We start from the raw sequence: 14,705 nt of genomic DNA on the forward strand, positions 1-14,705 counted from the left end.
TGAAGAGGGGAGGAATGGACAAGGAGACCATGGCTTTCCTAACCTTGATTTTGCTGATGCTATTTTTCATCTTTTCAATTCTTGCCTGGATTTTGATTTTTAAACCCAAAGACTCATTATTTCATTTGGAACAATCCATTGAGGGACAGTATGCTGGTGTTCCATTGACCCTCCTGCATGACCCCTGGCACAACAGTTGAGACCAGTGGATTGTAATTGGATTTATTTGACCATAGGCATGACTTTGTCAAAGGCCCAGGAAGATGATCTCAAACCCCCCCCCCCCCCCCCCCCCATTTCTGGAGGAACCTTGGCATTGTAGTGCTCCAGATGCAGCACATAGCCCAAGCGGGGATACTGCTACATATGGATTGTGAGCAGTCAGCCTTGTTGGTGCTCTTCAATCTCTCTGCAGTTTTTGACACTGTCAACTAAAACATTCTAATCATCCGCTTATAAGACCTGGGTTGCAGGTCCGGAGCTAGCCTGGTTCAATTCCATCCTCTAAAATTTCTCCTATACTATTTCATTGGGATTGGCATCATCCTAAATGTGGAGTGCCATGGGGATCTATCCTATCACCAACAGTATTTAATGTATTCATGTGTCCGTTCCCCCCCCCCCCCCCCAGGTAGGGTTATCAGAGACTATCAGCTCACTTACTATTCATATGTTGATGACATACAGCTGCTGGTCCTTCTTGGCCTGGACCCTGACTAAATCCACAGAAGAAGTACTATGGATAGGAATAAAAGACCCTGGCAATTGAAGTGAACCTCAAAAGACAGGTCTTCTTTTCAGCTGCCAAGTTTTCAGTCTGGGATTTGTGCTGGACTCCAAACTCACCATTGAAGTTCAAATCCTGACAGTAGCCAAATCAATATTCTTTCACCTGTGTCAATTCCATTTTATTTGCCCTTTCTTTGATGGCCTTGCATTTCCCACCAATCATCCAGTCCCATGCAGCGATCTCCCCCCTGGATTGCTTCAATTCAGTCTACACTGGAATTTGAAAATAACTCAACCAGCGCCTGCAACTTATACAGAATACTGCTTTTCGACTGATGCTGAATGCAAAAACATTTGAGCGGATCACTCTTATCCTGCAATCTCTGCCTTGGCTCCCAATATGTAATGAGTCCCTCTTCTTATATTGTTCGGGAAGGCAAGCATCATGCTCAGACCCATGGTTGAACCCCTGTATAGGCCAACAGCCCTGGAGAGTGGATTCTTTGAAAGAGGATCAGGATGGTGGTGGGTGGGAAGGAAGGAAAGATCTCCTGGGCTCAAGATGTAGGGGGAAAACTCTTTTCTGGGTGTATGTTGCACACTAGATGTAAGTACCCAAACAAACAGGCTGGACTCTGGATGGGTATTTCAACTTAAACTTTACTGCAGAGCTGTCAAAGTATTAACTGGCACCATACACATTTAATTCGGTTTACATCCATTTCCCAAAGTTATTCTCCAAAATGTTCCTCTATCTGTGATATTTGTGAAAGAATCCCTCAATATTGGTATTCTGAACAGTTTTCATCCTCCAAGGCATGGAATGGTAAGCATCCCAGATGGGCAGGGGTCTTCTAGATGTAGTAGAATCCATTTCCAGGCAATATCAGAAGTCTAGATGTACTTCAGATCCTTCAAACTCTCAAATCTCTTGGGACGGAGGCTGCAGTGGGAGTCTCCAGAGAAAAAAACAGCTTTTTCTTCTCCATAGATGATAACTTTGGATCTTTCAGAATGAAATAACTTCTCTTTTCTCCAATGCTTGGGCAGGAAGGATGGTAGCAAACTTCCTCCCAAAACAAAGGGAGAAAGCTCCACCAAGAATACTCAGTCACTATGACAGAGTCACAATGTCCATCCATTGGGTGTTGAGATGGAACACAAGTGCTTTTCTCATTCAAATCCTTCCCAGATACAGAAGGATTTTCCCTCCTTGAGCAAGGACTAGGGGTCCAGAAAACACCAAAAATAAAATCTAGAATATCGTAGATGAACTGCAAGAACACTGAAGCAACCTGTCCTACCAGGCTGTAGACTGAAAAAGTATACTACCTCCATCCTATCCTGGGAACATCAGGTTGTGATGCCTGCCTAGCCTTTCAGAGATTGGAAACCAAAGAAGATTAAAATGCTTCTCCTTCTAAGGCTAACTAAACATATATTGATCTCCCATTCTGCCTACTTTTGAGCAAACAGCAGTTCACCATTCCAGCTAACCTCACAGGGGGAGTTGCAAGAAATGGTACGCTCCACTTCTAACTCCCACACATATTATAAACTAGAGCCATCGAGTGAAGATCCCAATAGGGGTCTCCTCATGAACCTACAGGGTTCAATTCAAAATCTTAATTCCCACCTATAAGGCCTTAAACAGCTGCACATCATCCTACATCAGCTGCCGACTCACCCTACATGTGCTTATCTGCTCCCTACACTCCTGGTCACAAGCCTACTTGTGAGTGCCTACACCTAAGGAACTATGCCTCATAGCCACCTAACAGAGACCCTCCTCTGACTCAATGCCAATCCTTTGGAAAGTTTTACCTGGCCCCCTAATGTTTTACCAATTGAATCAAGGATTATGTTTAAAGCTTTGTCCTTGACAAATAAGATTGTCCAGAATGCAGACACTAAATATTTGAAATCAAAATCCTGTATCCGCCACCATGCATTTTGTGTCAAGAGGAGAATGTTTTGGAACTTCCTACCTTGAGCTACAGTTGATCTAGAAAGCACATTTTTTCATTGACCATTCCTCTTCTGTGGAATTGCCCCTGGTCAAATGCTCTACTTAAACTATACTAGTCCTCATGACAACTTAGATCCTCTCAGCGAGGTCTATTAGATGTTCCATCTATCAAAAATACTCGTCTCTTCGTAACGCGAAAATCCATCATCTCGGTAGCAGCTCCTATTCTATGGAACTCCTTCCCCAAAGAATTGCATCTGTGTACATGTCTTAAAACTTTTTGAAGTCTTCTCAAAACCTTCCTTTTCAAGAAGGCTCATTATTGATTAATTTTTGGTGTGTTTTCTCCCCTACTGAATAAGGCATGGTTGCAGGTCTGCTCAGTATCTATGTTTTTCTTTTGTATTTGATCTGTCTGTTTATCATGTTTAGCAGATAATGTTTATGGTTTTGGTTACGTTTTTATAACATTTATTTTATGAATATTTTATCTTGTGCATCGCTTAGGCCTTGATTGTGTTAGGCGACTAATACATTCTAATAAATGTAAATGTAAATGGAATTCATTACCATGTGACATCAAATTGGCAGACACTTTAATGGGCTTTAGACATGCCTTGAAGCCTGATCATTATAATTTTTTGAGTCTGATGGGATAGTTGCTGTCTGAAGGTTTACAGAAGGTAAAGCGGTGATTTGGAGACTGGATATTTCATTTTATATTTGGGATCATTATGTATAATCTCCCTAGTAATTGGTGTTACTTTTTGTTGTTGTTTATACTATACATTTAGGGGTAGATTTTTTAAAAATGCGCGTTCGCGTACTTTTGTTGGCGCACCAGTCGCAAACAAAAGTACGCTGGATTTTAGTAGATACGCGCGTAGCCGCTAAAATCCAGGATCGGCGCGCGCAAGGCTGCCGATTTTGGGCAGCCAGCGCGCGCCGAGCCGCACAGCCTGCCTCCATTCCCTCCGAGGCCACTCCGAAATTGGAGCGGCCTCGGAGAGAACTCTCTTTCGCCCTCCCCTCCCCTCACCTTCCCCTCCCTTCCTCTACCTAACCCACCCCCCCGGCCCTATCTACCCCCCCCCCCTACCTTTGTCCAGGGATTTACGCCTCCCGGAGGGAGACGTAAATCCACGCGCGCCGAGACGCGACCCGGGGGCGGTTCCAGAGGGCGTGGCCACGCCCCCGGGCCCGCCCCCGAAACACCGCGTCCCACCCCCAAAACGCCGCGTCGATCGGCCCTACCCCGACACGCCCCCGACAAAAAACCCCGGGACTTATGCGAGTCCCGGGGCTCTGCGCACGCCGGCAGGCCTATGGAAAATAGGCGCGCCGGCACGCAAGGCCCTGCTCGCGTAAATCCGCCCGGATTTACGCGAGCAGGGCTTTTAAAATCCGCCCCTTATAGTTGCTATGTAATGTTGTACGACTGTTACAATGGGTGTTTTAGTGTGCCCTTGGGCCTCAGCCCGACCCCAGACGAATCTAGGACTGAACCGAGGGTTGGCGACATGTCCCAGGATGGCAGAGACACGGTCTTACCCTCTGCCGGGCCTGCAAGCTCCCAGCGCCAACATGATGATGTTGGTAGGAGAACGGTCCTCCGACCGTTCCGAGCCCTTTCGGACCTGCCGCTTGGATCGGCATGGAGCAGCAGGCTGGCCTGAGGATAAGGGCAGACGGAGGCCTTGACACGAAGACATGACACCAAGGTTGATGCGACGGCATCACCGACAAGGATGGATGTGAAGACGTGACACCAGGGCTGCTGAAGACATGACACCAAGGCTGATGCAATGGCATCAGGGACGAGATGAGGAACTTGACAACGTCCAGACGAGACGAGAAGTTGGGTAGGTAGACATTGGCACTGTCTCTCAGGGCACCCTACTCAGCCCACCTTCATGGGCGGACCCAATGGGCTGGTCGCGGAACACCCTGTCCCACTACGCGCCCTACACAGCCCAAGGAGGCTGGTCATGGACCACGAGGAGAGTGGACGAGCGCAGGGAAGAATCCAGCTGAGGTGGGACTCCGACGACGAAGCCAGATGTCATCCGAAGCACCACGAAGGCTGGCAGGACAAGACGGCTCAGGAGCACAGGACACCAGTCCACTGCCGGCATCTCCCATGACAAAGCTGCATCACTCGGAGATCCACGGCCGGCAGAACAGAAGGCTCCGGAGCAAGAACGAACACCAAGGAGAGCTGGAACACCAGGAAGTGATACACCAGGAGATGAGACACCAGGACACCCTTCGGGGACCTCAGGCAATGAAGACATGACACGAAGACATGGTACGAAGCAGACGAGACGAGGAGCTCCACGAAGAAGATTGAAGACCTGACGGAGCTCTGGCAGACAGGAGCCTCCAGAGCTCTGGCAGGCAGGACCTGCTCTGGCAGGCAGGACCGTGGACAGTGGTCCTGCACTGACGTCCACGATGTAGAGGCAGGGCTGGGCCTGGAGGCAGGCCCTGAAGACGGTAGCGGCTCCAGTTGCTGCAGGAGGCCCCGAGGGCGGCTCCAGCCGCCAATCGAGCTCGGGGATGCGGCCTCCTGCCGCGAAGATGATGAAAGCTTCGGCGGCGGCTTCCAGCCGCGAAGAAAGGCAGAGAAGTCAGCGGCTCCGGCTGCGGTGAAGAAGGCAAGGTGGGCGGCCTCCGGGCCGCGTGATGAAGCTGAGTCCGTGGCTCCCGCTGCATGGGAAGGCCCGACTATGGCGGCGTCCATGCCGCTTTGGGTGAAGAAGGCAGCAGAAAAGGTGAGCGGAGCCTGCTCGCGGGGATTAGCTCCACGGGCAGGGTTCATAACAATGACACCTTGTTTGTATTCAGAATGATGACATACAAATATTAAGTTAATAAATACAGTACATAATCTACTTGTTTTTTCAGAAAGCTAAAAAAAGATGACTCTTTGAATGCCTTTTGGGTTACAAACTTATTTCTCAAGCCATGCTTGCTGAACATTAAAATACTGCAGGAAATTGCTCCTTTTGACAGTCTACTAGAAACACATAAGCAATCATTGTAGCATACAAAACTGTTGCCAAATGCTTTCTCAATTGATCTGCCTGATTGGAACCTTACCCTAAAGTATCTCTCCGATGTATTCTCCCCCGCTTTGTTTCGCTGGTGTACTTCTTTTTGTGCTTTTATTTGAGGGTAATCTTCAGCAGTCTGTGCAAAGCTAAAGTTTGGGTGTAAAAGTGCCTTCAGACTTTAGCCTGAATTTTCATGTATGCCTGTGAATGCCCTTTGAAAATTAGGCGGAACCTGTGAAACTCAGGGCTGCATATGTGCACATATTTATACCTGCTCATTAGCAGGAGTCAATGTGAGCATATAGATTTGCAAGCATACTTTCAAAGACTGAAAGTATGTGTGTAAATGGTATCTTTCTAATGTACATAAAAGCATGCATGGAATCATATCTGTTCATACTTTATGCACATAACCCCCAGCAATTTTCCAAACCTTATTTGATTACATATGACCACAACTGACGTGCGTAGATGCTTTGGAAAATCAGGCCCTAAGAATATAAAGGTTGACCCATTGTAAAAAGCTTTGAACTTCCTGGTTGGAAAGCGTGGAATAAACGATGATGATGACAATGTATATGCCTGTTCATATTTATTTAATAGAAACTGAAGATTAACATTGGTTTTAAGATAGTGGTCCAGAGAAGGGTGACCAAAATAGTGTGGGGTCTCTATCGGAATCAGAAGAGAGGAGGTACAGGGAAGATATGATACAGGTCTTCAGATACCTGAAAGGTTTTAATGATGCATGATCCTCGAACCTTTCAGTTGGAAAGCAAATAGTAAAACTAGGGGTTAAAAATGAAACTCCAGTGGGGACAACTCAAACCAGCATCAGGAAATACTTCTTCATGGAGAGGGTGGAGGATGCCAGAATGCCTGTCTGGAAGAGGTGAAGAGGATGAAAACAGTAAATGAATTCAAAAAGCATAGGATAAACACTGTGGATCCCTAAAGGCTAAAGGTTGGAAATGAAGAAAAGGGTGCATGGAGATAGCATGCACGAAGTGGCAGTTAGGAGAGGGCATAGGAATTACCATCCTTAACCATTTGATTCTTTTGATGCAACAGCAACATCGCTGTCTGCTTCAATGGTAGGAGGAGGGAAAGAGAAACAGGGGAAATGGATTCAGTCGACAGTCAAAGCTGGGCCCTGACTTTTACAGCCCGGAGTACTGATACACGGACATTAGGAAAAAAAAAGTTTAAGACTGTTTTTACACGCCAAGACCAAAAGCAAAGCATGTTCAAACTGCATTGCCTGAATTACCAAGAAGGCTGCTCACCCCATAAAAATGTTGCTAGCAGTAATTTTGTTATGAATTTGAAAGTTGCTTGGTTTTGATTGTAAAGATTACTACCCTTGATATAAGTCTTGGGGGTAATTGGCAGGGAGCATCAGTCAGTTACTATCATAAGAAACTTGCTGGGCAGACTGGATGGAACAATTGGCCCTTTTCTGCAGTCATTGCTATGATACTAAAGTGTGTGCTGCAGGAGGTATGTGTGATGTGTGATGTGTGTGTGTATGCTGTGGTGCTGTTTATTCATTATGTACATATGACAGGGTGTGTACTGTGAAGGATCTGTGTGTGTGTGTGTGTGTGTGCACAGCGGGGTGTTCTGTTGGAGGTATGCGCAATTGTGTACGCTCGCTCAGTGATTTTGCTTTTACTACCCCCCCCTAGGCACTAGCGGTGCGGGTGCCGCCCTCCCCATACTCCTGGACCTCCTGTTTTCTAAAGTTTCCTCCCCCAGACAGATTTTTTTTACTCTTAGAGCTCTACGATTTCCTCCCCTCCTCCAACAGACTCAATTGCTACCTCCTCTGCCCCCCCCCCCCACCACACCCCCATCCACTGTCCAATGAACTCAGCAGCTCTGGTACTGGCGCTTCAAGCCTGATAAGGCGGTGTGCGCAGGGACTGAGTCAGCCCCTGGCTCCACGCTCACAGGCACCACAGTGGTCCCGGGCTCTCTGAGCTTCTGTGCGTGAGGCAGGGCCTTTGACTGTAGGACAGCAGACTAACTCAGTCCTGTATGCACTGAAGCCCCAGCACCGGAGCTCTGAGGTCATCATGTGAGGGGAGCGGTGGCAGACTTGAATCAGACGACCACCTGGGTGGGGGAGGAGGAGCCAGGATAGGATTGGAGATCTGCAACCAGGCAAGGCGGCAGGAAATTTGTTACCCTAGGCATAGGCCTAGTGTGCCTGTGTACAAATCCAAGCCTGTACTCACTGTGGGGCTGTATAAGCTGTGTAGAGTGTGTCTGTGTTTGTTTTTATGTGTGTGGTAGGGTGGGGAGGAGGGAGGAGGAGTTGTGTGCAGAAGGGTTGTGTGTACAGGAGATCCTGGCTTCTCTAGGGACTAAGTCATTATAAAGAAAAGGGAGTCTTCCATATTAGACTGACAAAAAAGTCAAGAAACCATCACCATTATATACAATTCTAGTGGTAGACGTCAATGGGTATTTTCTTGTTGTTAAAAATCCCATTCATTATTCATCATTTAAACTCTGAACAATTTCAACTACTTCATTCCCCTCCCCTTGGATCAAGGGAACTGAGGTCCCCAGTGACTTTTAGTACTTCTGAGAGCAGCAGAATTAATAAATTATATACTTTTGCACCATTGTTTTTATATAACTAACTAGGTTATAAAAAATATTTATAATTTCTTCTTTGCTGAAAAAGACAGGACCCCTCCTGCAATCCCCCCTTCTGTTCATATCATGCTGGCCCAGACAGGAGCCCTCCACTGCTCCCCCTTCTGTACACATCAGGCTGGTCCAGACAGGACCTCTCCCTCACATCCCCTTCTGTACACATTGCATTGCAACAGACAGGACCTCTCCACTGCTCATCCTTCTGTACACATAGCACTGACCAAGACAAGACCTCTCCACTACTCCCCTACTTCCCTTTCAGTACATATCATGCTTGGACAGACAGGACCCCTCCCATGCTTCCCCTTCTGTACACATCCAGCTGGAAAGCACAGGACCCCGTTCCCGATTCTCCATCTGTACACATCATGCTGGTACAGAGAAGACCTCTTTTTCATTTGTATACATGGTGCCGGCAGAGACAGGGCCCCTATCTACTCCCCCTTGGGTACGCATTAAACTGACACAGAGAGGACCCCCTCCCTTGCCTCTCTCAGCATGCATCATGTAGCACTTACCATTCCCTTGACAGACAGGAAGCTGCAGATCTGTAGGGCCTGCGGAGGGCAGTGGCTATGCAGGACCTGGGCTATGCTACGCTTCTTTCCAGCCCTCTTGGAGTTGTGTCGGGAACGCCTGAATCTGGATTTGTGCTCCGACTCCCCAGACTTCTCTCTGTGTCTTTAGGAGGAGAAACAGAAATTATAACTTAGACTTTACTGCACAGAATGTCATCAACAAAAGCTAAAACACCATGCAGGTGCAGAATATTACCTGTGCTGCAGATGTGTGTGTGTTTGTGTGCATAGTTACACACAACCATGGGACATAATTATGATATTGCATTGCAGAAATAGTGCAATACCTATTTACCCTATGCTGTGATCATATATAAATAGCATGCATAAATACATATAACTATATCTCTTTGACTACAGGTACACAATTTTAAATGTCACTGTCCTATAATTACACTATTGATGAGTGTGAAATCTGTAAGTAATTCTGCTGTAATACATGTCTGCTTTGTAATTACACTGATTTTAGTGTCATGTTGCACAGGGTGCATGCAGTGGAATTATAATTATTGGCCTGTGAAAAAAGCAAGGTTCTTCACAGTCTGTTATAGCTTTTATTGCATCAATATAAAATGTATCTAGGGAATAATATGGTAACGTAGCAGGAGAGGACAGAAAAAGACCAATTGTTCCATCCAGTCTGCCCAGTTTTTCATGTCTACAATGCTAAAGCTATATTCTAGCTGCCATACACTTGTAGGATATCATGCCATATACATGCTGGTCTTTTGTTTTATTCCTCATTGGTTCTTTGCCATCTTGTATATTGAGCACATAAGATCCTTCTGCAGTTCTTCACAAGATCTCATACTTTCTTCAACACCTAGCCCCTTCCTGTCTTACCACCAAGCTTTGTAATAATCTAAACAGCTACCAAAATTAGGGCCTGATGAACTAAGGGGATAATATTTAGCAAGCCGGTGAGTGGACAAGTTATCAGGCTAAGGTTTTCTGGATAACTGGTCCCATATATTCAATGGCCTATTGGGGCTTCGGACATGCCCTAGTGAGCCAGTCAGGCCAGCCCACGTGGCTGGCCTGACTGTTGATCACAGAGGCTCCATGTCCATGGAGCTGCAGTGGTTAACACCCAGCCAACAGCAGCCGTTCTGGCAGAGTGGGAGCCTCTCCCGAGGCTCTCCACTCATTTCTGGTTTTGTTCTTTTCTTGCTTTTCTCTGGGCTGCAGCCGAGGTTCCATGGGCCTAGGCTTCTCTTTTATTTATTTTTTTCGTCCCTGCAGCTACCGCCATGATTCTGTGGGCCTGCACTTTTGTTTTTTTTCCTTTCCCCACAGCACCCCTGATCTCTGTGGTACTGTTCTCCCTCCCTCCCCTCACCACCTCAGTGGTGGAAACTCTTCCACAGTCTTCCTTCGCACAACCCCCATCTCTCTCTGACACGGGGAGGCAGCCAGCAGACCTCCACCTGCTGCCTCACCATGGCTGAAGGCCTCTCTCACTGATTTCTGCTAATGGTCCCCCTTCTGTTGGGGCCACAGCAAAAAAAAAAAAACCCCTACCCCCCTGCATCAGGTCTTTCTACCTACCTCTTCCCACCGCAGGACCATCAGGCTGGTAGCCCTGCTTGAATCCCTCCTGACCACATATTCAGTGAGGAGGGGAGAAGAGAGAGAATGGGAGTGTGCCACGGAGCAAGCATGTGTGTGTATGTGTAAGCGTGTTCAAGGGATGGTGTGTGCATTTCAGTAGGTGCGAGGGAGAGTGTGTGTGTGTGTGTGTGTGTGTGTGTGTGTGTGTAGGTGTCAGTGGGTAGGGGGGAGCATGTGAGTGTAGATGTCAGTGGGTGTGAGGGAGTGTGTGTGTGTGTGAATGTGTCAGCAGGTGCAAGGGAGTGTATGTGCATGTCAGTATGTGTGTGAGGGAAGGGAAGGGAAAGTTTGTGCACTCCCTCAGCCCCCACTAATCCAGAACAATCTCAGAGTGGCTGGAAAGTATAGAAAGCAGGGGATTTTTAAATTCTTATTGGTTTAAATTTTTACGTGTTATCTGATGTGTCTGCTGTTTTAAAATATATTATTGGTTTTTGTAAAAATTTTCAAAGTTTTATAAGAGTTTAATTACTGGATGTTCAGTTGTTTTGTAATATTTATCCTTATTATTAATATGGTTTTACTATTGCTGATTTATGTTTCTTGATTTAGTAGTTTGATATTTTATGAGCAATGGTAATGTTTCTCTTTTTCTATTGTTGCACTGCATTGTTACAGTTTCCAATTCAGTTTTTGGCTGCACATTTCTATTTATACTTTATAGTCTCTTTATTCTGAATTTGGTGAAGGTCAATCTGTGTTCTGCATGTATGTTAGAAGTGAGGTATTCTGCTAGCATGTAGTTTCTGTGTAGGATCTATAGCAGCTTAGCTTGTTCTGGTTTCCAAACTGGTGTTTTGGGGCCTTGTGTAATATTTGTAGTGTGGCCTTTACGTAGATAAGATTGTCATTGTTTAAATGCTGGCTCTTATTGCTGTTTTGGTATTGGAGTTTACTATAGTTTAATTGTAATTCAGTTTACCAAGGCTTTCTGAGAGCCGAACCCATACCTAACATGGTTACAATAGGCTCTTTAATTTTTATTTTGCAGGGTTTTCTGGTTAACACTACAGCAGTGCATGTAAATATAATGTACATGCTGTAAGTGATATATTTACCTCATAAGACTAGTTTGAATGGCCTTTCTAATATAATAACTGTTAGAAATGCATACAGGTGAAATGCATGCACCAAAACCAGGAGATATGCGAGTATTGTGGGCTGGCATGTACCGAGCGGATTTTAAAAGCCGCCTAAGTACGTGTTTATCTTCCGTTATGTACACAAACATTTTTTCTCAAAAAAGGGGTGGGGAGGTCTGTGGGCATGTTCTGAGCGGGGTATGGGTGTTCCTGGATTTCTCAATGAAACCAGTGCGTAAAGACCTACGCACACAAGTCACGCCGGGGTCCCCTACAGCGTAACTTTATTTCTGCTATGGATGGGGTGTAAGTCCTAAAACAAAAGAAAGTAAAGAGATGAGTGAGGTTTTAAGGGCCAGGGTTAACAGTGGAAAAGGGAGGCTATTTAACTAGAGGGGCTTAGGAAGTAGGGATGTGCATTAGGAAATAGAAACTATTTTCTATTTCGTTGCGTTTCGGGGGGGCGACGAAACGATAAGAAAACCCACGAATTTCGTGTGGTTTTCTTATGGTATTTCGGGGGGGGAGGGGGGGGGAGAAGAAAGGGCACATTAAAAAAATCAACCGCCAAATCCACCCCAACCCTTTAAATGTAATTAATTGCAACACCCCCCCCCCCCCCCCCCCCCGAAGACTTACCAAAAGGCCCTGATGGTCCAGCAGGGACCCGGGAGTGATCTCCCCCTCTCGGGCCATTGGCTGCCACTAATCAAAATGACGCCAATGGCCCTTTGCCCTTACCGTGTGACAGGGGCTATCGGTGCGATTGGCCAGCCTCTGTCACATGATAGGAGCAATGGATGGCCCAAGATGTTTTTAAGAGCCCGTGTGTATAAGAGAGAGAGAGCATGTGTGTAATTGTGTGATTGAGAGCCTATGAGAGAGAGAGAGAGTGCTTGTATGTGACTGAGAGAGAGGAGAAAGTTGCAAGCAACCCCGCCTCATCCTCCTAATTCACAACAATCTCAGGGCACTTGGAAATCAAATGTTTCCAGGTATGGAGAGCAGAGCATTTTTTTATCCTTATTATTTTTAATTATTGGGTCTTTGTGTCTGCTGTTTTGAAATACTTTATTGGTGTCTAGAAACTTTTTATATGAATTTTTAATTATTGGATATTCCATTCATCAGTTGTTTTGAAATAATCTGTTCTTTTTATTAGTATGGTTTTACTGCTATTGATTTTATATGTCTTTCTTTTTTTTATGAGGACTGGTGATTTCTCTTTTTCCTTTGTTGCACTATATAAAGAGACTCTGGCTTGTTGTGGTTTCCAGTTCATTTTTTGTCTACGTTTCTTTTTATGCTTTATGGTCTCTTTATTCTTTTTAAGTGAGGGTCTGTACATGTGATTGAGATGAGGTATTCTGTGCATGTAGTTTTAGGTAGGGCGCTATAGCAGCTTGGCTTGTTCCATTTTTCTAATTGAAGTATTCGAGTTTTAAGGCCTGGTGTAATATTTTCAGCGTTGCCTTTTCTTAGGAAAGGTGGTTACTGTTAGAGATGTGAATCGGAACCAGAATCGGTTCGGATTCCGGTTTCGATTAACATGTGGGTTTTTTTGCATCGGGCCTGATCGCCGTTTTGTTTATCAGCTGTGCCCGAGCCAATAAACAAAAAACCCACCCTGACCCTTTCAAACTAACCCCTTAGCTTCCCCCACGCTCCCGACTCCCACAAAAAAACTTTTTACAAGTACCTGGTGGTCCATTGGGGGTCCCGGGAGCGATCTCCCACTCCGGGCCATCCTCCCGCTCCCGGGCCGTCGGCTGCCACTAATCAAAATGGCGCCGATGGCCCTTTGCCCTTACCATGTGACAGGGTATCCGTGCCATTGGCTGGACCCTGTCACATGGTAGGAGCACTGGATGGCCGGCGCCATCTTGTGCTCCTACCATGTGACAGGGGCTGACCAATGGCACCGGTAGCTCCTGTGACATAGAAAGGGCAAAGGCTATTGGCACCATTTTGAATACTGGCAGCCGACAGTCCGAGTGCAGGAGGTCACTCCCGGACCCCTGCTGGACCACCAGGGGCTTTTGGCAAGTCTTGGGGGACCCTCCTGACCCCCACAAGACTTGCCAAAAGTCCAGCGGGGGTCCGGGAGCGACCTCCTGCACTCGGACCATCAGCTGCCAGTATTCAAACTGGCGCCGATAGCTTTTGCCCTTACTATGTCACAGGGGCTACCAGTGCCATTGGTCAGCCCCTGTCACATGGTAGGAGCACAAGATGGCGCCAGCCATCCAGTGCTCCTACCATGTGACAGGATCCGGCCAATGGCACGGATACCCTGTCACATGGTAAGGGCAAAGGGCCATCGGTGCCATTTTGATTAGTGGCAGCCAATGGCCCGGGAGCGGGAGGACGGCCCGGAGCGGGAGATCGCTCCTGAGACCCCCACTGGACCACCAGGTACCTGTAAAAAGTTTTTGGGGGGGTCGGGAGGGTGGGGGAAGCTAAGGGGTTAGCTTTAAAGGGTCGGGGTGGGTTTTTTGTTTATTGGCTGGGGCGCAGCCAATAAACAAAACCACGATTGGGCCCAATGGAAAAAACCCCACATGTGAATCGGAACCGGAATCTGAACCGATTCCGGTTCCGATTCACATCTCTATTACTTTCTTCAATAATTACATTGACTTGTTTGTGTTTCTACCAGCTGAAGCTCCAAGAAGGCATTTAACTATTGTTTTCCTCTCCAAAAGAGATCCCAGATTAGTGGGATTCCTCTAGTGACTGAATCTCCCAGCAGAAAGTGCTTTCTTTTATGAGATTTGATAATGATAAAGGGTTTTTGGGTACAAGAGGTATCTTCTTCCTTTTCAGATACCACTTCATTTTCTGTTGCAGGAGCAGCTTTATTTTCCAATGTAGAAAAAGCAGTTCATGAGGACCGGTATAGAAATATGTTAAATAAAATAAAATACATTTTATAAGAGTATCATTGGGAAGAGTGGATGACTTCTTGTCATAGGCCTTATTCTAAATAAACCCATTGTAATCCATTTATTCC

The 14,705-nt window shown here is 46.3% G+C and overlaps 1 protein-coding gene across 1 annotated transcript in view; it reads right to left on the reverse strand.

Moving 5' to 3' along the window:
• SRRM4 (serine/arginine repetitive matrix 4) overlaps positions 1 to 14,705 on the reverse strand; it is a 131,017-nt gene that overhangs the window by 58,951 nt on the left and 57,361 nt on the right. Inside the window, exon 7 of the mRNA XM_029572094.1 lies at positions 8,940 to 9,102. Coding sequence (XP_029427954.1) covers positions 8,940 to 9,102 — 163 coding nt within the window. The remainder of the gene's footprint in view (positions 1 to 8,939; positions 9,103 to 14,705) is intronic.

Source organism: Rhinatrema bivittatum, chromosome 11 (assembly GCF_901001135.1).
Source record: "Rhinatrema bivittatum chromosome 11, aRhiBiv1.1, whole genome shotgun sequence".
Lineage (NCBI taxonomy): Eukaryota > Metazoa > Chordata > Amphibia > Gymnophiona > Rhinatrematidae > Rhinatrema > Rhinatrema bivittatum.